The following is a 24,661-nucleotide window of genomic DNA, read 5'->3' as shown; positions in this document are numbered from 1 at the left end:
TAGAAATGTGTTTAGGATGGATAGGTCCAAAATAGGTCTCCAATCTTTTCCCTTCCTTGGTACCAGAAATAGCCTGGAATAAAAACCTTGACCCTGTTCGTGCGTAGGTACCTCTTGAATAGCTTTCATGTTTATAAGATCTGAAATTTGCTTTTGTGCCTCTGCCCTTTGATTGTGTGGCAGGTTTGGCATGCCTTTCATTTTTGGAAGGGTATGAAAATGGAATTTGTAGCCTCTGTTTATAATGTTCAGGATCCATTTGTCCTTTGTGACAATATGCCAATTTTTTGAGAATAGTGCCAGCTTTCCTCCTAAGGGGGCTGCCATTTGAGACCTGGTTGGCATGCAAAGGGGAAAGTCATTGGTTTTGCTTTCTGAAAGATTGCGAGTTGTCCTCACCACCTCTTTGTGTAGGAGCTTGCCATTGTCTGCCTCTGTACGAGCCTTGTGTTTGCCCTCTGCCCCTCGGGCGCCTGTAGCTGCCTCTTTGGGGTCTGTCTGTGGCAGGAAAGGACCAGTTTTTGGAAGGGTAATTTCTACTAAAACGTGGGGGTTGAACCTGCAGAAATTCTTTCACAGCTTGCATTGATTTAGCCTTTTCCTCCATTTTCCGTAATACTTCCTCAGCATTTGCCCCAAATAGTACATCCTTTTGAAGAGGGGCGTCTAGTAATTTAGCTTTGACATGATCAGACCAGGCTTGTTCCTTGAGCCAGGTATGCCTACGTATGACTGAGCTTGTAACAGCAGCACTACATGAGGCCTCTAGAGCATCAAAACCACATTGTAAGGTATGTTTACCCACTTGTTCTGCACTATGCATCAAATCCTGCAACTCCTTCATGTCTGGTTGTTTAGGTTGTGACATTTTACTTTTCAATTGAGATAACAGAAACTGTTGGTATTTTAGCATATGAAACTGACAGTTTAAGGCCCTCATGGATAAGGTAGCCGAGGTATATACCTTTTTTCCCCACCTTTCTAAGGATCTGGAATCCCTCTCGGAAGGCAATGGTTTTTTGGCAATGGAGGCCTTAACTCCCTTGGGCCCCTGTGAGATGGTTTCTAGGTCAGCAGCATGGCTTTTGTATAGAAATTGGTGTGAGTCAGGAACCCTGTAGTACCTGTCAGGCTTAACTGGAGCTGGAGGAAGAGAGTCCGGGTTAAGGCAGGCCTCCGAGTAAACATCATCTAGGATGTCCAGAACAGGAGGAATAGCCAGAGGCCTGTGCTGGGGTAACAAAAGAAATTCCCTGAGCCCTTGGAATCTGAATAATCCTGGCCTTCCCAGTGGAAGTGTTCCCTTAAGGTATGCAGAGTTTCACCAAATGAGTAATCCTCAGGGGGGGATACAGAAGGAATAGATTCCTCTGCATCAGAGTCTTCAAAAGGGGAGTAAGACTGTTCCTGATAATCAGAGTGCTCTGAAGTAATGGAGCCCTGATCAGAGGAGGGGGAATCTTCCTCCACTCTGGGTCTTTTGTCCGGAGGTGGCTGAGAACCTCTGATTAGAGTAATTAAATCCTCAGCCATTTTAAGCATCTGTTTCTTAGGCATGGGGCCTGGAGATGGGCCCTGTGTAGCTGGTCTCTTAGGGTGCATGGTAGCTTTAGACTTGGTGAAAGCCTTGATGGAGAAAGAAGAGGAAGGTCTGAAGACACCTTGAGTGGAGGTGGACCTGTCCACATTCTGTGTTTCAACGCCAAGAGTGGCTTCGGTATCTGTAGTCAGGGTGTGGGCAGAGGAGCCTGCGACCTCGGGTACAGGAGACACCGCCAAAGATGTCTCGTCGGTAATCAGGGGCTGCGTAGGCGCCTCGCTGAGAACCGGAGCACGTGTAGTTGGCTTTGGCGTGGTGTCGATAGAGGCCGCGGACCTCGAGTGTCGGTCCTTGTCTTTGCGTTTTTTAGACAAAACCGGAGTCGGAGTATCCGACGACATAGTATAGTTAAATGCTTTCCCAAAATAATGCTGGGTGAACTCCGCCCGACGCTTAATAGTGCATTTGTTGAATGTAGCACAAAAGCAACAGACCGAGACGTTGTGGTCTAGGCCTAAACAAGGTTTACAGAGGGAATGGAAATCCTTATGCGGTATTTGCTTCCCACAAGAAATACAATTATTAACTTTGTCTGACATCGGACTGAGGCAAGAAAAAGTTTCCCCAACGGGGTACTTAGCTTTTAAGAAGACCTCTGTTCCAAATTTTTCGTAATCTCAGGAGCTGGCCGACCGGCACTTGCGAACTGCTTCTGCTTCGGGCACCGCGTGGCAAGAAAGTCTGGAGAAAATGGCGTCGGCTGGTTCTTTTATACCCCTGTCGCACTGACGTCAGGGAAGAAGCGACGACAACCGACGCCGGACCTAGACTTTGGAATTCAACCGACCGAGGACCCGCCTGACAGCAGGAGAACCCATCTGTTATGACTGCAGCTTGTATGCACGATGAACATCTGTACTTTCTCCATTCCTGTCCTGCTGCTCAAGATTTAAAGCCTTGTTTGGTCAGCATCTTCTGTAAATGAATTACTCCAGAGATTGACCTGTTTGTAGGTTAGGAGAATATGATCTTTCCCCACTTCTGCTCAGTGTGGGAGGAAATAGTGGTAAGCTGTGGCATTATACCCCTGTACACGTTTTTCCAATTTCTTGTTATTCCAGTGCCTCATGTCAGAGTTCATGGTAGACCAGAATTTATTTTCTCATCATACCTTGTAGGTCAAGAAGACAGTGGCTTCAGGCCCCAAGTGACCAATACAGTAGACCATTTTGGTATGATCTGTGGAGTACTAATCAAACAGTTGGGCCATTTTAACAAAATCCATTCAGTTAAAAAAATATTAGTGACCCTGAGTGAAGTGTGGGCCAGGTTTCCACCACCCCCAGTAGGTGGGTAAAGCCCCCTGTACCCATTTGCTTAATATAACATTCTCCAGTGTCATATAACTTTGCAGGAAGTAGTGAGTGAAATACTCTACTAATGGAGCAGAACTCTGTAGGTTATGCATATCTGGCAGGAATTTCTGCACATTTCCAACCATGGACGTCAGCATGCATGGTAGGCTGGCAGCTGACTCCACTTCAGGGCTTAGCACCCAAGGTAGACCTCTTTATTCTGTTGTAGATAACTGTAAGGGTGTTTAGGCATGTGATTGGGGAAGCCATCCACTTCTCAGGTTTGTGCCACTAAGTAGAAGGGTTTTTTAGTCTGGATGGAGGAACGGGTTTTGCTGCCTGTTCTTGCTGGTTTACTTTGCATGTGGTTCTGTTTTGCCTTGGCCACCCATTTGATGTGCGTCTCAGTTATTACATGGTTAGCATTAATGTAGCAGCTGTTTATGCACTTTGTGGTTTTGTGAGGAGCAGATTGTGGTGTAGTACTAGGTGGTTAGGCAACTCCTTAAAGGTGTAATGTATCCCTCCTAAACCTTGTGATAGACAGACTTGCAACACTTGCAGCATTAAAGTTTGTTTCTTGGTAAACTTTTGTTTTTAGTGGGTGTCCTCTTCATGTGATGCATCCCAGAGCTTCTTCCACAAAGATTGTTTTCCTCCGGGTGAATCCATGCATCTGCCCCTTTGTGGATTTTGGAGATTTCCCTGGACACCCTTTGTTTCCCATTTTAATTTTGGTGCCACACTAAACCAAAGAAGCACTGGCCCTCTCCCTAGATGTGTATTGACAACTCAAGTACTTCCTAAGGAGGAGGCCCAAGTTTAAAAAGACTGACAGCAGTATTCCCTTTTGCTGTCAGGAGGCTAACTACTCTCTGACTAGTGCATTCAAAGCTGATCCACTGGAGGAGTGGCCACATCCATTGTTTGTGTCAAAAAGTGGCATAAAGATGTGGAATTGCTGGCAAAAAGTGAATCCCTCTTGGCAGCTCCCTTGGGAGGCTGGCGCATCATCACAAAAGACAAATGGGTCCTAAATATTGTATCTCAAGGATACTGATTCCACTTTCACACTTTACCAATGATAAAAGGAATGCCAAACCTGCCACAAAGTCAATGGGCATAGGCACAAAAAAAAAACTACAGCTCTCATGGACATGAGAGCCATACAACTGGTACCTACTCCAGAGCAAGGCCAAGGATTTTACTCAAGACTCTTTCTAGTTCCCAGAAAGGACAATGCCTGGAGACCAATTCTGGACCTTTCAATTCTAAACACCTTCTTACAAGTACCCAAATTCAGGATGCTAACACTACAGCAGTTTCTTCCCATGTTGGGCAAGAAAGCATGGCTAGTAATGTACCTGCATGTCCCTGTCAGAGAAAATTGCAGAAGATACCTCTGATTTATAGCAGGTTCAACCCATTACCAATTCTCTGCACTGCCCTTTGGCTTATCTTCTGTGCCCAGGGTCTTCACAAAATGCCTGGCACCAGTAATTGCATACTACAGACAAAGAGGAATTCAAATATATCCATACCTGGACGACTGCCTCATCCAAGCAGAAAGCAAGGACATCCTCTTACAACATCTGGCTTTTGTAAAACATATTCTAAGTTGCCTGGGGTACACAGTAAACGAAAAGAAATCAAAACTAGTACCCTCACAAAACATGACATTCCTGGGTGCCAGCTTGAATACAACGGCCCAGAAGGCTTATCTGACACCAGACAAACAACTACAGCTGACTCTATATTTCAAAACAGTGGCAACAAAGACCCAACTCCCTGCAAGAAATATTCTGCAGGCCTTGGGCTTCATGGCATCTTGCATACTACTAATATCATTTGCAAAGCTGCATATGAGGAAATTACAGTGGTACCTAAAAAGCGTATGGTCTCAACACAGCCACAGCTTAGACACAATGATATCTCTCATTCCCTGCCTACAACAGGAGTTTCTATGGTGGTCACAGGCATGTCACCTCAACAAGGGTCAGCCTTTCACCTTGCCCCCAGCCAGGCAAACTATGACAACAGATGCATCGGACTACGCCTGGGGGGCACACATGGCAGGACAGTGCGTTCAAGGCATATGGACTGCAGATCAAAGAAATCTGCACATCAATCAAAAAGAGATGCTAGCTGTACAGAATGCTCTGACAGCCTTCAAGAATCTATTACATCCAGGACAACTTACAATAAGGACGGACAACACCACAGTAATGTGGTACATAAACAAACAAAGGGGTACACACTCCTACCCTCTATGCAGGCAAGCAATGACCTTGTGGAACACAGCTCTGGCTTACCAAGTTCAGTTACAAGCTCAATTCCTGCCAGGAAAAAAGAACACATTGGCAGACGTCCTCAGCAGAAACATCATGGACCCCCACGAGTGGAAACTGGATCCACAAGTATTTGCAATGATAACTCAGAAATGGGGCCTTCCAGACATAGACCTGTTTGCCAGTCCTCAAAACTATCAACTAACAAAATTTTGTACAAGGACACTTCACCATCAAGCTTGGAAAGTGGACGCACTCTCATTCAGTTGGAAAAACCTGACAGTATATGCCTTCCCTCCATTGCCTCTCCTCACAAAGGTGCTTCTGAAAATCAGAAAGGAGAGACCCCGACTGATACTCATAGCCCCAGACTGGCCACGCCAGCACTGGTACCCACTATTGAGGATTATGGCACAGGGCCCACCTTGGATTTTACCACAAATTGCCCATTTGCTCACACAGCAAAACAATCAGATTCTTCACAGCCAGCTCAAAACCTTAAATCTGGCTGCATGGCAAATCACCTAAGCATCCAGCCAGCTCCTCTTTCCCAAGCAGTTGTGGATGTTATTCTGGAAGCTAGGAGGCCCATCACCAGGAAGGCCTATTCGGATAAATGGAAAAGGTTTTGCGCCTGGAATCAAGCTAAAGGCCAAAACACACTTCAGCCTCACATGCCTCAGATTCTACAGTGCCTAACTGAGATGTTGCACAAAGGGCTTTCTTTTTCTTCCATTAAAATCCATGCATCAGCTATTTCAGCCCACTACAACACGGATCCACCCTTATTTTCGCATCCACTTCTAAGGCAGTTCCTCAGAGGGGCAAAAAACATTAGGCCCCCCCACGAGAGCACCTACAACAACATGGGACCTCAATTTTGTTCTGGAAAAACTTACGCTACCTTCCTTTGAACCTGCTTTCTCTGCAGCTCTACAGTTTCTATCATGGAAGACTGCCCTGCTACTAGCAATAACTTCAGCTAGAAGAGTCTCAGAGCTGCAGGCACTAATGGCAGTGGAACCTTTCCTCATTTTCCATCAAGACAGAGTTTCTCTACGAACTAATCCTTCCTTCATGCCTAAGGTGGTTTCCAGTGTGGCTTAAATCAAACCATCCACTTACCCACCTTCTTCCCAAATCCACAGAACAAAGGAGAAAGACTCCTGCATTCCTTGGACATTCACAGGCAACTTCGTTACTACTTGGATAAAACTAAGGCTTTCAGAAAATCTGACCAGCTCTTTGTATCCTATGCTATAGCTTCACAAGGGAAGGCCATATTAAAACAAACCATTTCCAAATGGATAGGACATTGCATTCGTTTTTGCTATACCCATCATGGAAAACCAGTTCCTGCTACCATTAGGCCCCACTCTACCAGGGCAACAGCAAGAACTACTGCCTTCCTCGGGGGGGTTCCTACCAAGGGGATTTTGGAAGCTGCAACTTGGAGTTCAGTACACACCTTTACCAAACACTATCACTTACCACTTTACTCTAAGGCTAGAGCTGGCTTCGCCACTGCAGTTCTGCAGGGCCTTCTAGCCTCCTCTAATCCTCTATAACTCCTCCATCCTTCCTTAGCTTTGGGATTCTACCCAAGTGTAATGACTGCAGCAGGGTAACACGATGAACCTAGCACAGTTTTGTACCTACCATAAATGTAGATGTTCGAGTGTACACCCTGCTGCAGTCCAGGTTACCCTCCCTCCATCCCCTCTGATCTAACTGGCTAAAATCTCTACATTACCTTCCTGATGTATTTGCTTATAGCTGGAGGGATTTTGTGTTTGTGCAAAAATTACTTAATTTGGTACTAATTACTGACCACCTTTTTGGGGGCACCTGACATCTGGGGCAAGAAAAACTGAAGAAAATGGCGTCGTATGCATTATTTATACCCCTGGCGCACTGACGTCAGAGAAGAAGCGACAGCAACCGACGCCGGACCAAGACTTTGGCATTCCGGCCGACTGCGGGACCGCCTGACGACAGGATAACCCAAGTGTAATGATTGCAGCAGGGTGTACACTCGAACATCTACATTTATGGTAGGTACAAAACTGTACTTTTATCCACCTGCCTACCTTCTTTCCTAATCCGCAGAATAAAGGGCAAAGGTTACTGCACTCCCTGGATGTGCATAGACAGCTTAGATTTTACCTGGACAGGACTGTACCCTTTCGAATTAGTTGTTGGTCAGTTTTGCACCTGGAGCTCAGGGCAAAGTAATTTCTAAACATACCATTTCTAAATGGATTTCTCATTGTATTCACTTTTGTTACTTACAGCATGGCAAGGTTCCTCCACAGAGTATTAGGACCCATTCTACTAGAGCAGCCTCTACCTCAGCAGCTTTTTTAAGAGGTGTACTCAGCAGCTTTTTTAAGAGGTGTACGGACTAGGGACAGTCCTGGAAGCAGCTACCTGGACTTCTGTCCACACTTTCACAAAGCATTACAATTTACCCTTGTTTTCTACGTCCAGGGCTGGTTTTGCCACTGCAGTGTTGCAGGGCATTCTTACCAACCCTTAAACAGTGGGTGATCCTCCTCCCTTTAGTTTTTTTTTTTTTTTCCCCTGGTCTTTGGGAATCAACCCATTTTGTAAGGACTGCAACAGTGAAACACGATGAACAATAGTACAGTTGTGTACACTTACCATAAATGTAGATGTTTGAGTGTATTCACTGTTGCAGTCCTGGATGTCCTTCATGGATGCATCTGCAGTCATAACAAGTGGGTTGTCCTGTCGTCAGGCAGCCCTGCAGTCGGCCGGATTCCAAAGTCCAGGTCCGGCTTCGGCTGATGTCGCACTCCACCCGACGTCATCTCTGTTGGTCTTCGGGTATAAAAGCATCAGCCGACGCCATTTTCCTCAGTCTTTCTTGCCGTGGCTCAAGCAGAAGCTGTTCCCAAGTGCCGGTCGGTCGGATCCAGAGATTACTTCTACCGAATACTACTTCGAAGACTTCTAAAGCTAAGTACCCGTTGGGGACTCTTTCTTGCCTCAGCCGATGTCAGAAAAAGTTAACAATTGTTTAACCTGTGGGAAACAAATACCTCATAAAGATTTCCACTCTTACTGTCTGCCTTGTTTAGGCCCAGCCCACGACGTAGCAGCCTGTTCGCCTGTGCCTCTTTCAACCGATTTAACGCTTAGACGCCGGTCGGAGTTTGCAGAACAGTTTTTCGGTTCTGATTTTGCGTACATTATGCCGCCGGATCCTCCGACTACCCCCAAAACGCAAAGATAAAGACCGACACTCGCGGTCCGCGGTTTCGCCGAAACCACGGTAAAGCAAATCATGAGTGTCTCGGTTTCGCTGAAACCGAAAACTGATCAAAGTACAGCTGAACCTATTCTTACAACTGAGGCCCCTGCTACAACTCTTGAATCGACCTCAGAAATTTTACCCACCACGGTGGTTGACTTATCAGACACCATTCCCTTGCATGTCTCTACCCCAGCAGGTGGTGCTCCTAGGGCTCTACCCGCCATGTCCATTAAGGCCTTCGCCAGGGCTAAAGCAGCCAAGACTTCTAAAACAGTGCCTGTTAAACCCCCACATCCAGGCCCTCTTCTAGTTCTCAAATGCTTTCTTTGGCAGAAGATTTAATTTCTTTAATTAGAGGATCTCAATCTCACCCAGACAGGGCCTCTCAGCCCCAGAGAAGAGACCTAGGGCAGAGCCCCTGAGCCAGTGTCTTCTGATGATTCTGCTGATGAATCAGACATAACTGACCAGCCTAAGGCTCCCTTCTCCAATTTTGAAGATTCTGATGCTGAAGAATCCATTCCAGCTGCTTCCCCACCAGAAGAATTCTCCTTTGGGAAACCTTGCATGCCATGCGAGAACAGTTCCAATGGCAGCAACAGGATTTTTCAGACTCCAGAAAAAGACTTAGGACCTTTCTGCACCTCCCACAGCACAGGCCCTTAGCTATACCTCCTGTTCTCTCTGTGGTGGATGATGCTTTCAATGATGTTTGCTCCGCTCCAGATTCTTTACCCCCAGCCCCTGCCAAACCAGACAGATTTTACAGGGTGCCAGATACTCATCACCACCTTTATAAGGCCCCACTTGCAGATCCAGAAACTATATCCCAGGGTCCCAAGGCAGTAGCCGCGACCACAGCTAAAACCCTATTCCTTCTGAAAGGGAAGCAAGGTCATTAGACAGATGGGGTAAAAAGGTCTACACTTCAGCTACTCTCTCAGCTAGAGCTTTAAACTGTCAGTTTCACATGATACAATACCAAGAGTTTATGCTTGATCAGTTAACTAAAAAACTAACCACTGATGAATCTCTTGATAAGAAATATGTATTAGAGATGGTAAATAACATACAACAGGTTAGCAACCATTCCCTAAAATGTGGCTATGATGCACTGGAGGCTTCATTTAGATCAGCCATGACAGGCACAGTGATAAGAAGGCATGCATGGCTAAAAGAACAAGCTTTACCGGATCATGTTAAAGCTAAGTTGCTAGATGCTCCTATGGACAAGACAAGTTTGTTTGGTACACCTGCCCAGCAGGTTATGAAGAAAATGGAAGAAAAGGCAAAATCTGTTCAAACTGTTAAAGATTTCTTGCAGGTTCAACCCCAAGGTTTAGCAGGAACTGGCCTGCCAAAAATTGGTCCTTTCCTGACTCCACAAAATTTCAAAGGGGCAGGAATAGACGCTCCAGAGGTAGAAACCAATCCAGAGGAGGTGCCTACAGAGGACGACAGTGGCAAGGTAACAACAGAGGCGCAGACACAGCCACTGCCACTACATCAGCACAACCACAGTGACTTAATCCTAAATCCGCCTACCAGGGAACAAATAGCAGCTCCTCTAGGCGGAAAGTTAACCTTATTTTCAAAGAACTGGCACTACATAACAAAAGACAAGTGGATTTTACAAACCATAGATCAAGGTTACCGGTTTCACTTCCACACTTTACCAGTCAAAAGAGGAATGCCAAACCTACCTCCAAATCAAAAACAGAGGCTCTACGCCAGATAATGGAGTTAGCAAACATGAGAGCTGTGGAAAGAGTGCCAACAGCAGACCAAGGAAAGGGGTTCTACTCCAGACTATTCCTAGTTCCAAGAAAGGAAAGAAGTTGGAGACCAATTCTCGACCTGTCCACCTTAAATACATACATCATTGTCCCAAAATTCAAAATGCTGACCCTACAGCAACTTCTTCCCATGCTGGGCAAGGAGTCTTGGCTGGTAACTCTAGATCTCAAGGAGGCATACCTGCACGTCCCCATTCGACCAATCTGCAGAAGATACCTCAGATTTCTTGCAGGATCAGAGCACTATCAATTCTCAGCATTGCCCTTTGGCTTATCTACTGCCCAGAGTATTCACAAAATGCCTGGCATCAGTAATCGCCATTGCAGACTACAGGGAATTCAAATTTACCCATACCTGGACGACTGCCTGCTACAAGGGGACAACAAAAGCAAGCTGACAACAGATTTACAAAGGGTCATTTACTTGCTACAAGGACTGGGATACACAGTCAATTTACAAAAGTCAAGGCTGATACCATCCCAAACAAGGACGTTCTTGGGCTGAATTGGACACAGTACAACAAATGGCATTCCTGACTACAGAAAAACAAAAGAACTTCCTCTTTACTTCTTGGCACTAACAAAACTGAACAAGTTAACAGCAAGAAAAGTTCTGCAGGCCTTGGGCTTCATGGCATCATGCATAATCTTGGTCCCATTTGCCAGACTACATATGAGGAAACTACAGTGGTACCTAAAGAATTTATGGTCCCAACACAGACACAGTCTAGAAACAGAAATCCCACTAATTCCATGCTTAAAACAGGAGTTCCTATGGTGGGCTCAGGCATGCCAGTCAAACCCAGGCCTACCCTTTCGCAGATGTCAACCAAGCCAGACCATCACAACAGACGCTTCAGACCTAGGATGGGGGCCCACATGCTGGACAAATGCGCAAGGATTGTGGACACAGGATCAACTTCGCCTGCACATCAATCTAAAAGAAATGCTGGCAGTAAAACTGGCAATCCAAAAGTTCAAACCATTTCTCAAAGAGGGCCAGTTGATAAGGACAGACAACACCACAGTCATGTGGTACATCAACAAACAGGGAGGCACTCATTCATACGCAGAATGACCTTGGAGCTGTGGACCCTGGCACTCAGCTACAACATTCAGTTACAGGCAATATTTGTACCGGGTAAAGACAATACTCTAGCAGACATATTAAGCAGAACCACTTCGGATGCCCACGAATGGAAACTGCACCCGGACATCTTCAAGACCATCTCAAAGAAATGGGGAATGCCACAGATAGACCTATTCGCATCACCTCTCAATCACCAGCTCAAAAAATTCTGCACAAGGACATTCCACCCACTAGCATGGAAAGTGGACTCACTCTCCTTCAACTGGAAAGGCCTAACAGCATATGCATTCCCACCTCTTCCTTTGATACACAAGGTACTACTAAAAATCAAGGAAGAACGTCCAAGGATAATCCTGATAGCTCCAAACTGGCCAAGACAGCACTGGTACCCACTACTGAAGCGCATGTCTCGGAACAAAATGTGGCCAATACCTCTGATGCCTTTGATGTTAACTCAGAACAACTACAGCATCATACATCCAAACCTAAAACGCTGCAACTGACTGCATGGAACATCACATAACAGCAGCTAATCCAGAACTTTCCCAAAGAGTTAAAGACATTATTCTTGAAGCACGCAGACCTTCAACAAGAAGGAACTATGCTGGGAAATGGAAAAGGTTTGTCATTTGGAGTACGGAAAGAGGAAAAGATGTGTCAAACATAGATATGCCTAACATTCTGGAGTATCTGGCGAACTTCTTCATTCAGGCCTGTCCTACTCCTCCATCAAGATACATGCATCAGCTATTTCAGCAGAATACAGCTTTGATCCACCTGTTTTTCGCACCTTTGCTCAGGCAGTTCCTCAGAGGAATCAAGAATGTAAAACCTCCAAGGAAACCACCATTACCAGCTTGGGATTTAAACTTTGTGCTAGAAAAGTTGACACTATCACCCTTTGAACCAGCAGCAACAGCAGACCTACAACACCTGTCATGGAAAACTGCTTTCCTACTGGCAATAACTTCAGCAAGGAGGGTTTCAGAACTACAGGCCTTAATGGCAGTGCAACCCTTCCTAATCTTCCACCAAGATAGAGTGTCCATGAGGACTAATCCTACATTTATGCCCAAGGTGGTATCCAGAGTGTCTTTGAACCAGGCAATCCACCTACCTACCTTCTTTCCCAACCCACAAAACAGAGGGGAAAGAATACTGCATACCTTGGATGTACATAGACAGCTACGCTACTACTTGGACAGAACAAAAACAGCAGAAAGACTGACCAACTTTTTGTAGCCTATGCAACAGGAAGGGAAGGAAAAGCTATTTCCAAACAGACAATCTCCAAATGGATAGGAAACTGCATACGTTACTGTTACTCCTTCCATGGAAAACCAATTCCACAGAACATAAGACCTCATTCTACAAGGGCAACAGCCACTACCACAGCCTTCTTACGAGGAGTGGCAACCAAAGACATTATTGAGGCGGCTACTTGGACCTCCGTGCATACATTTGCCAAGCATTATAATTTGCCTCTATATTCCAGATCCCGAGCAGGGTTTGCCACTGCTGTACTGCAAGGGATCCTAAACACACCATAATCTACTTTTATCCTCCTCCCTTGTTGGCTATGGTATTCTACCCACTTGTTATGACTGCAGATGCATCCATGAAGGACATAGTACAGTTTTGTACCTACCATAAATGTAGATGTCCGAACTGGATAGCATCTGCAGTCAGGATTACCCTCCCTCCTTCCCTCTGTGGTACTCCTAGGGTGTTTACCCTCCTAATAGCTAGCTGTTGGGGGGGTCTTTTATGGTGTATTTGTTTGTATATATGTACATATATGTTTATTGTTGTGTTTACCTCTATCTATTTGGAAACATTGGCATCTATCCAAATTTTTAGCATGCAAGAGGGCTACTGGCATCTGGGGCAAGAAACACTGAGGAAAATGGCGTCGGCTGATGCTTTTATACCCGAAGACCAACAGAGATGACGTCGGGTGGAGTGCGACATCAGCCGAAGCCGGACCCGGACTTTGGAATCCGGCCGACTGCAGGGCTGCCTGACGACAGGACAACCCACTTGTTATGACTGCAGATGCTATCCAGTTCGGACATCTACATTTATGGTAGGTACAAAACTGTACTTTTTCCCCCCTCCATCCCCCTTTTTTTCCTAGGACATAGACTGAATTTTTCTTTTCCTGGTCTAGCCTTCTTGGAGGCTCCTGACAGTTAAGGCAAGAAAAACTGAGGAAATGGTGTCTGCTGCCTTCCTTTGTACCTGACGTCAGGCTTACAACCGAAGGCAGCCGACGTCATATACCAAGGACTTTGGTATTCTGGCCGACTGTGGGCTAGCGGGAGCCAGATAACCCCATTTTGTAAGGACTGCAACAGTGAATACACTCGAACATCTACATTTATGGTAAGTGTACACAACTGTACTTTCTGGGGGATGCTGCTTCCTGCTGACTAAACAAATGATAGAGTTAAGAGGGATACATTGTAGTAAATATTGATTTTTTTTCTGTTATGTGGCTATTTTTGTCTAGGCAGATGAGGATATGTATCAGTCCTGTCTGTCTGGAAAGGTGTTAAATTATGCTAGATAAGCTAAGGGGGGGTAGGTATAGTGAAACATTGCACTGCTATTAAGTTAGGTCACACGCCGTTTTGGAAAGAGTCTTGTATTGGTAGTAGGATGGTATGTACTTTTTGACTGCAGCAAGAATTGCTTCACTTTGCATATAAGCTTAATTGCAGAGCTGAAGTATTGGATGAGTGAGATTCTTTCCTGTTTTTGGTAGAAATAGCGACGCCTATACAATGTAGGGGACTGCTGTCTTCTTGCCATAGTGTAGTCTTAAACACATTCTGCAAAACTTGATTTTAAGGGACTCCTCCTTGCAAGTGTGAGACCTGATATTGCAGATGTCCTTCTATTCCAGTGTTGCAGTATTCTACATATGGGTCTTACCCTTCTTCCTCTCCAGTTCGTCCAGCCAAATTTCCAAAGATTTTCAGTCCCTCTAGGTGCATTGGACGTCTGATGCGGCAGCAGGTAAATGGGCTATAAAAGTGACATCTGCACGCACAGGCCTCAGAACATTTCAGCCGTCAGTCGTATGCCAGGTGCTCCTGCTTCTCGCGGACTTCGGATCAAGATAAATTTCAGTTAAGTACCCCGTTGGGGATACTTTCAGTCCTACTGTTTTTCATTATAGCCTGTTCATGTCATCCGGTAAGGGCAAGTGTAGCTGTGGGTCGGCAGTTTCCCCACAAAGACACCCACGATCAGTGTCCCTTTTGCTTAGGTAAGGAACATGACCATAATTTCCAGAAGAAAAATATCATGAAGGGACAGATGGTGAGGCTGTCTAGACTTATAAGTGAAGATGAACTGTGTAAAATTGAGTTGAGTAAATTAATGGACGTGTTTTTAGAAAGAGGGTATCTCTACGATAGTTTGATCAAAATAAGTGAAGAAGTGGGAACAAAAAGAGACACGGTTTTTAAACCAATATTAAAAGGTGGTCTTTTAAAAGACATCACAGTTAAGATTACACAAACGGATAAAAATGAGAAAAGTGACAACAGGGCAAGGGCCATGGTATTACCTTTTAATGAGGTTACCTGCAAAGTTAAAAATATTGTGCAGGAAACTTGGCAAACTGTATTTACTAGTGAGTTGAGGGATATTTTAGGTAGTGGACCAGATTTTGTTTACTGTAGGGGGAAGAATATTAAAAAGTTGTTGGAAAATGGTATGGATTCAAATATGTACAAGATGTCAAAGATGAAAAAATGTGGCACATGTAGTACATGTAAATTTATTAAAGATAGGCCATATGTTGCGGTGCACAGTTACGGGAGAACCATCATATGTCCCAGATTTCGCAACTGCAACACTAAGATGGTCATATACATTGCTACTTGTATGAGTTGCCCTACTTTTTACGTAGGAAAAAACATTCAGAAGTTAAGAATAAGGATTTTAGAGCACATTAGGGACATTAGGGATAGAAAAACGGCTAGTGCCCTTTTTATGCATAGTACAAAATGTAATGATTTTAAAAAAATGTTTATTTTTTTGTGATCGACCGGGTCCCTTATAATGAGAAAGGAGAAGATGACAGGACTCTTTTGGAGGCAAAAGAATGTTTTTGGCAATTGAGACTTGATGCCGCTAGACTACCTGGTATAAATGAACATATCTCTATTGCCAGTATATTGAAATACAGATCTCATTGTATTTGATTAAAGTGTCATTTTATATAGGATTTTAAAATATTTAAATAGTGAATCATTTGGTACACAGTAGAAAACATTTTAGAGGATGATTTTATTATGTTTATTATAGGCAATTAATGTATTGTTTGCATTAATTTGTATAATGTATTAATTGATGTTTTATGATTGGATTCTTTAAACACAGGGGTGTTGCTTTGGGTGTAACGTGATAAAAGCTGAATTAATGAAATGGTTTTTACACTCTGATGATGCCCGATATTGTGAAGAGGTGAAAGCGCTAAGTGTTTGTTATACAGTTTAGTTTCCAATAAAGCCTTAAAACTTCCGTGGAGCTGGTCGGTTTTTGTTTTATTAGTATCTTTGGAGTTAATTTTTTTATTTCCATAAAGGCTGTCATACTCCTCTGAAAGCACATTTGTCTGCTATCTCTGCCTGCCTTCCTCTGGATCCACCCCTTTCATCCAGACTCCCCACTAAACTGTTCCTCAAAGGTGTACTGCACTTGAGGCCACCCAGGAAACCATCTCCTTCCCCCGGGACCTTAATTATGTATTAGAAAAACTCACATTAGCCCCCTTTGAGCCAGCAGACCTATCCTTGAACCAGGCCATCCACTTGCCTACCTTCTTCCCCAACCCGCAGGGGATAGTGAGGGAGTACTTCATTCCCTAGACATCCACAGACAACTGAGATTTTATCTTCATAAAACCAAACTTTTTAGGAAATCTGACCAAACTGTTTGTCTCCTTCCACCCCAGAGCCCTGGGGAAAGCTGTAAGCAAACAGACCATTTCAGCCTGGATCTCCAATTTCTTTTTGCTACTTACACCATATAAAGACCTTGCAGGGCAGTGTCAAAGCCCACTCCACCAGGGCCATGGTCTCTTCTGGAGCCTTGTTTTAAGGGACTAGACACCAACTCCATACTTGAGGCAGCTACTTGGTCCTCATTGCACACCTTCACCAAACACTACAAACTGGACCATATTTCCAGAGCTAGGGTGGGCTTTGCCAGTGCTGTCCTACATGGGTTCCTGGAAACATAGTCTAGGCCACCTTCCAATCCTCAGTGAGCTTTAGCACTCACCCACATGTAGAATACTGCAACATTGCAATAGAAGGACATAGAAAAGCTGTGTAAAATCTTACCATAACCATAGATGCTCTTCTCATTCATGTTGCAGTATTCCTTCCCTCCCACCTTCCCCTCTTGTCAGACTGCACTTGCTCTCCTGGGTGACACTGGACAGGCTATGCCCTTTTACAACTGGCTCCAACTGGGGGTTTCATATATTCTGAGAGCTGGTGCATGCAGACATCACTTTTATGGCCCACGTACCTGCTGCCACGTCAGATGTCTGACACACCTAGAGGGACTGAAAATCTTTGGAAACCTGGCCGGACGAACTGGAGAGGAAGAAGGGTAAACCCATATGTACAGTACTGCAACATGGAAGAGAAAGACATCTATGATTATGGTAAGATTTTTACACAACTCTCCTTTCCTGCAAGTGTGCAGATACTGAAATAGTAAAACAAATTACTAGTAAAGTTGTTAGTGTTTTTGCAATGAGCATGCCCTCTGCACCCTTACTGTATGGGGTAATTACTAACTCTGAGGTTCCTGTTCTTCTGGTAGTGGGAGTTCTCTAATACCATACCCTCTGACTTGGTGTATATTTACTCGCATTCATAGTAATGGTCTTAATTCCAGGGATCTCATTTACAGTCCTTAGAACTGGAACAGGGAACCAACTTCATATTTCTTTAGTTTAGTTTATCTTTCTAAACATTGCTTGATGATCAAGGCAAGATGTGCTTTTAGTACTCTGGGGAAATGAAATGGTCCATGTTTATTGCAGTGCATGAGTATGTGATTTTGGACTGTACCAGCATGTCTGTATGGAGTCTGCATGTCCTCCCCATGGTCGAATGATGTTTAAAGACGTAGGTAGGTGCGTGCATGAATGGGTGTGCCTTCTTTGAAGGTTGGGCATCAGGCTGGCAACTCGGCACTGTAAAAATCCACTGCCAATCATTAGTGGACTGGAGTTCCACTGTGGTGACCCCCCCCTAACCGGGAAAAGCCGAACGACTTGTGTACCAGCATACTATCAAACAATATTTTTATGCACAACTGGTCATCACTAAGGAGAGTTGTACAAAATTGACCTGCCTGGCCAGTAAGGAGCATAGGCACAACACCACACAAGCAGTCATGCGGACCATAAGGTGTCTAGCCATATACTCATAGGTTCATAGGTTCATAGGTTCATACTAGGCTATCTGCCCGAGGGCATTTACAAGCCTAGCCCATCGTTTTGTGGCTTACGCCACCCCTTTAGTATGGGGAACTATACCCATTATTTTGCTGTGCCTCTGTCGAGTAGTGACACTGAGGTAATCCCTGGGGTATATCTGCGATCTCCCATCCATTGGTCAAGATTTCTCTTGAACAAGGCCAGCGAGGTGCTCTGCCTCACATGTACCGGGATTTTGTTCCACAGCATAGGGAGTCTTTGGGTGATGAATCTATCCCTCCAGCACGTCCTATTAATAGCCGTGTCAAGGTTTAAGTCTCCTGCCCTTGTGGCTCTGATGGATCTAGATTTTTTGAGGTGAAGCATATTCATCAAATCTGGGTTTGACATGGCCTTGTATGTTAGGCAAAGGTCACCTCTGAGCAAGCTGGCGACTGAATAGAGCTGGAGTTCTTTCAGTCGGGCAGCATAGGACAGATTTTTGAGACCCTTTATCCTTTTGGTGAGGAACTTTTGTGGCCTCTCCAGCTGCTGCAAGTGTCGGGTCAGATACATTCCAAATGGGGCATTGTACTCAATCATTGGTCTGATGAGTGATGAGTAAAGGGAGACTATGACCTCCCTTGATCTAGATGAGAATCCCTTCATGATAAGGTGGGCAATGTAGAAGGTCTTCCTAACTACTTTAGCTACATGGGTGTCGAATGACAGACTACTATCAACCTGGGTCCCCAGGTCCCTGATAACTTCTTCTGTGCTCAGTGGATTGCCACCTATTTGGTAGCTCGGGGTAACCTTGTTTTTCCCGAAGGGTATGACTATGCATTTTTGGCATTTAACTTTAGGCCGTGGCTCTGGCACCAGTTATCCGCTTCTGTGAGACCCTTCTGAAGGATATCTGTGTCAGATGTGTTTTCTACTATGGCGCCCAGTTTGCAGTCATCTGCAAACTTTGTCAGCCATAACCCTCCTGTGTTTGCTTGTACTTCGGAAAAGTAGATGCCAAACAAGAGTGGGCCCAGGACTGAGCCCTGTGGGACACCACTTGTGACAGGCTTTGAGTCTGACATGGCGCCAGCAGCTCTGACCCTGTGGGTTCTGTCACTCAGCCAGTTTGCAACCCATCTTGTGATGTATGGGTTGACATTTAAGCTGATGAGTTTTTCAATGATACCCGAATGGGGTATTGTATCGAAGGCCTTAGCCAGATCGAGGTAGGGTGTATGGACTGCCTTTCCCTCATCAATGGCTTTGGTGACTGTTTCGAAAAAGTCAACCAAGTTTAAAAGGCATGATCTGCCTTTGACAAAGCCAAACTGGGTTGGATCCAAAGTCTGCAAATTCCCTATGTCTTTATTTATGAGGTCCATTATAATCCTCTCCATGGCTTTGCAGATAAGGCTTGTCAAGCTAATGGGCCGGTAATTTCCAGGGTCGGTGGAGGCACCGCCTTTGTGAAGTGGTACCACAGTTGCAGTGCGCCACTCCTGGGTACGTATCCAGAGGTAAGACTTTGATTAAACAGCTGTCCTAGCTGTGGGTTTAATTCCTCATTGAGTTCATGGAGCACACAGCCGGGGACACCATCAGGTCCCATGGATGCTGTGTTTTTGCTTTGGAGAGAGCAGTTCTCACTTGGGCTGGAGATGTTTGGGGGCTGCAATCGTTTGGTATAGATATCTCTCCTTTGGGGAGGGGAGAAGTTTGCACTGAACCTGTCAGCCAGTATGTTGGCAATGTCTGTAGGATCAGTAATCTTCACATCATTTTGAACTAGCTCTGAGCATATCTGGGAGTTTCCTCCCAGGTTTCTAACATAGCTAAAGAAGGCCTTATGATTGTCTTTTGAGTCTTTAGCTATTTTTCTCTCGAAATTTGCTTTGGATGATTTTATGAGAGCTCTTAGTTTTTTACTTATAGTGATCAAGGGTGTCTTACCTTTTAAGGATTTTGCTCTATCTTGTAGTAGCTTCCTCCTTTTGTTGTAGAGTTTGTTTATGGCTGGGGTCCACCAGACTGGACGCTTGCCTTTGGTACAAAGAGTCTTTGTTTTGCTTGGGATTGCTTTATCCATGCAGTCCTGCAGGTGCTGGTAGAAGGCATTTGTAAGTGATTCAGCGGCTTGAGTACTGTTTTCCACTGCTCGGGGCCTTAAAGGAGACCACACTAGTCTTTAGAAGTGTGAAGTCGGCTTTTGAGAAGTTCTTTACTGTGGTCTTTTTATTTCAGGTGGGGTGGGATGAGGACCTCCAGCGAGATTAGTTTGTGGTCTGATCTCACCAGTGAGGGGTACACCTCCGGTGTTGAACATTGTGCTCCCATGTTCGTGATGATGAGATCAAGTATGTTATCTCCTCTTGTGGGGATGGTGACTAGTTGTTCCATGGCATTTGAGTTTATGAATTCCAGGAACTTTTGGGCTAGGGTGTTTGGGCTTGAGTAGTGTTCCCAGTCTATATTAGGGTAATTGAAGTCACCTAGTATGATGGTGTTTGGTGATACATTTATCCCCTCTAGTGTTTTCAGGAAGGCCATGTGAGGTTCCTGAGTTTGTGAGGGTGACCTGTAACATGCTACAATTTGCAGAGCAGTCTTGCCTATGGTTAATTGCACCTGGATGGTCTCAGATGCATCGTGCATTGCCACCAATCTTGAGGTGTGGGTGTCCTTGATGAATATGGATACCCCCCCTCCTTTCTTGGTATTGTCCAGATTTTGGGGCCGGAACGCATGATATGAGGTAAAACCTGATAGCGCTGGGGTGCTCTCAGGAGCCTTGAACCAGGTTTCTGTCACAGCACAGACATCGATGTTCTCCATACTGAGAAGGGCCTCGAGTGCGTGCATTTTGAGATTTAGACTTCTGGCATTGAGCAGCATTACCCTTAGTTTTTTTCCTTTTTTGTGTTCTAGGGTGGTAGGTTTAGAATTTGAGCCTTGCCTAAAAAGGCACTATGGGGTGGCAAGAGCCTTTGCCAATATCCGAATCCCAGGGGTGACAGGTGCAAGCCGTCCCTTGAAGCAGCGTGGCTTGTCCAGCATGTCATCCCAGGCAGACAGACACTGGATCCCCTTTGAATGACACCAGTGTTTAAGCCAATTGTTAAAGCTGATCATCTTATCTCTGTATTGTGGCATCATTCTTGGTGAAGGTAGGATACTGCTCAAGGTCAGGGTCATACCTGTCTGGGCTACATAATCAGAGAGCTCCTCAATGTCTCTTTTCATGTAGTCCAAGGAGGTACGTCTCAGGTCGTTTACACCAGCGTGGACAATGACTGAATCATATTTGTACCTGCTGTTGAGAGACCTGAGTGCTTGCTATGTGGCGGATTCTAGCGCCCGACAGGCAGCTTACTGTGACCTTCTCCTTACTCAGTCTGGTGAGCGGACGCCAGTGTGTCTGACTATGGAGTCACCAATGACTAGTGTGTCTGGCATTGTGTTTGGCCTTAAGGGCTGTGACTGTTTGACACTCTGACTGTGAGGTCTATGTGTTGCAGGTGTTGTGTTCTGAGGTGGTGGTTGTTTGGGTGTCTGCTTTGGTGGCCTCTGCTGTTTTGGTAGATTTTGATCAGAGCCTCCAGTATGTCTTTGTGTGTTTATGTGTATGATTTGAGGTTGTAATGGTAATATGTGAGACTGGGTCTATAGTGTGTGTGGTAACCTTCTCCTCCTGACTGGTCTTGCCAGTCCTATGTTGAGAGAGCTCAGCCTCCAGTTTGGCCATATAGTTGCATCTCTCATGTATTTGTGTTTTGTGGGAGGAGGAGAGTGTTGTCTGTGTACATGAGGCAATTGTAACATTGCCTCAATATTCCCAGGTTCACCAGCTGAGCAGGAGAGGACACTAGCAACTGATCCTCGACATGCTAGAAGGAATAGACAAAAAAACTTTAAAAAGATTCCGGGGACGTGGGTGACCGAGAAATGGGGGTTGCCTTTTGGGGTACTATCTATGACCAGAGTGCCGTATCAAGGTAATAAGTACTGTAGGAGCAAGTGCTACGTTTAACAGATAGAGAATAGTCTACTTGGAGTCAAGTAGAGATGATCTTTGAAATTATAGGATACGCAGATTACATGAGTAGGATAGTTCGAGGAAGGTAGTTTTAAGGGAAAATTTGTAGAGTGGACTTTAGGTAGCCGAATAGTTTAAACCTGCTTAACCGGCTGCCCTAGTGTGCAACAGTAGCAACTCCGCTAAATCGGCTAAATTGGCTAAATCAGCTAAAGCGTGCTTTATAGCAGGGCGCTGGAAAAGACAGGAAATGACCCAAATTGGCCCACAAACCACAAGTCACTGCCCTAAACCACTCCTCTGAGGACAAATGAAGGAGTTATGGAAATGACCCCTAGTGGCCAATAAAACTACAGTTTCAAGTCAGTAACCACCTCTCCGGGGGGCAGGGAAGCTGCTCAATGTTAGTCACTGCCACTGATAAACACAGAGACCCTCCTTCAGCCCAAGCAAAATGGCCTCACAGAAACTTTCAAACAGTTCAGGAACAGCAAGCCTGTAACTGAACTTTTTTAACTCTCAGAAAAGTGGGAAAAAAGCAAGATTTTTTTTGTTTTTGTTTTTTACAGAGATAGCAGAGGTTCACAAGTAATATCAAGTTATAACAGTGCAGTAAATGACCCCACACAAGAGTGCTAGGTCAAGGACAGAAAATATGCAAGTTTTAAGAAAAAAACGATTTAAAATTAAGTGCAAACAGGAAATTCAGCAAACAGCTTTTGGTTGTGCTCTAAATACTCCTTTAAGTAGATGCACTTAAAAACTCGTGTCGGACTTTTCAAGCACTTGGTAATTCTCATCTCCCTAACTGGGCAGTGTTGTACATGATATCCGTGGTGTAAATTTGTAGTTACCTGTATAGTCATCAAGACTAGCATATAGACTGATTGTTTATTAAATTCTTTAATGGTGATGCAGCCACTTTCTCTTTGCAGGTGGGTCGATCTTCATTGCTAACCGAAAGTTTCAAGAAACAGAAGTATTCTCAGCAGACCCTTTTGGAATTGGAGAAAATTCCTTCCCAGAACAATACCACAACTGATTCTGAAATGGAAGAACAGTCTTTGCAGGGTAAGTTTATGTAAAATTAAATAAGGTGAACAGTAAACTGTGTTCATTTTAAGTGTTGTAAAGAACAGTGTAAAGTACAAATAAAAAACAGCAGTTTCGGGAGACCCCTATTTTCTGTTGTTGCTAAGTACCCAGTATAAAGTTCCATTTCTGTCAATGTAATTTCTCCAAGTCTTTTGGGTTTCTAATACCATGAATGGAATGGACCCCCATTCCTATGTTAAGGTATGATTAAAGTTCATGAAAGTAGTATTGTGTTTGTCTTTGTTGGCCAGAAGTACTCTTTGCAGCACCTGTAATGTGCCCAGAATTGATTCCTGTAATTCATATGGAGTTACAGTGGATATAAAATGTTTACACACTCCTGTTAAAATGCCAGGTTTTTGTGATATAAAACAGTAAATGAGACCACAATAAATCATTTCAAAACTTTTCCCACCTTTAATGTTACCTGTAACCTGTACAATACAATTGAAAAACAACCAAATCTGTTAGTGGGAAAAATATAAAAAAACAATAAGCTGGTTTGCATAAGTGTTCACACCCTTAATTAAACTAATACTTTGTTGAAGCAACTTTTGATTTAATTACAGCATTCAGTCTTCTTGGGTACACACCAGCCATCAATTAAAGAGACTGATTAACCCCAAATAAAGTTCAGCTGTCCTAGTAGGATTTTCATGAAATTTACTCAGTTGCTTGTTACAGCAAAAGCCATAGTTCGCAGAGAGCTTACAAAGCATCAAAGGGATCAGTCAGGAGAAGGGTACAAAAAAATTTCCACAGCATTGGATATACCATGGAACACAGTGAAGACGGTCATCAAAAAGTGGAGAAAATATGGGGCAACAGTGACATTGCAAATAAACTGGACATCCCTCCAAAATAGATGAAAAGACGAGATGAAAACTGGTCAGGGAGGCTGCCAAGAGACCTACAGCAACACTGAAGGAGTTACTGGAAAGTACTGGTTGTGTACTACATGTGACAACAATCTCCCACATTCTCCATATGTCGGGGCTATGGGGTAGGGTTGCAAGACGGAAGACTTTTCTTACACAGAAAAACATCCAGGCCTGGCTAGAATTTGCAAAACAATACATCACGTCTCCCAGAAGTGTGTGGGAAAATGTGTTATGGTCTGATGAGATCAAGGTTGAAGATTTTGCCCACAATTCCAAAAGGTACGTTTGGCGCAAAAACAACACTTTGCATCACCAAAAGAACACCATCCCCACGGTGAAGCATGGTGATGACAGTATCATGCTTTGCGGTTGTTTTTCTTCAGCTGGAATTGGGGCTTTAGTCAAGGTGGAGGGAATTTTGCACAGTTCCACATTCCAGTCACTTGGCTCAAAACGTTCAGGCGTCTGCTAGAAAGCTGAAGATAAAGAGGAATTTCACCTTTCAACATGACAACGACCCCAAGTATACATCCAAATCAGCAAAAGAATGGCTTCACCAGAAGAAAATTAAAGATGTTCATCGTGTTTCACTGTTGCAGTCAATACAATTGGGTTATCCTGCTGGCAGGCTACCCAAAGTCTAGGTCTGGCGTCGGTTGCTGTCGCCTCCTCCCTGACGTCAGTGCGCCAGGGGTATAAAAGATGCAGCCAACGCCATTTTCTTCAGTCTTTCTTGCCGCGCGGTGCCCGAAGCAAAAGCAGTTCACAAGTGCCAGTCGGCCGACTCCTGAGATTTTCAAATTCGAATTTCAGATCTGAAGTCTTCATTAAAGCGAAGTACCC

General features: G+C 44.5%; 1 protein-coding gene across 1 annotated transcript in view; it reads left to right on the top strand.

The window, feature by feature from the left end:
- The window catches only part of PHC2 (polyhomeotic homolog 2), a 2,832,203-nt gene that overhangs the window by 2,689,452 nt on the left and 118,090 nt on the right, over positions 1–24,661 (top strand). Inside the window, 1 exon segment of the mRNA XM_044063043.1 lies at positions 22,778–22,913. Coding sequence (XP_043918978.1) covers positions 22,778–22,913 — 136 coding nt within the window.

Source organism: Protopterus annectens, chromosome 2.part1 (assembly GCF_019279795.1).
Source record: "Protopterus annectens isolate FY-2018-M chromosome 2.part1, PAN1.0, whole genome shotgun sequence".
NCBI lineage: Eukaryota > Metazoa > Chordata > Ceratodontiformes > Protopteridae > Protopterus > Protopterus annectens.
This window is presented reverse-complemented; position numbering and strand designations above follow the sequence as displayed.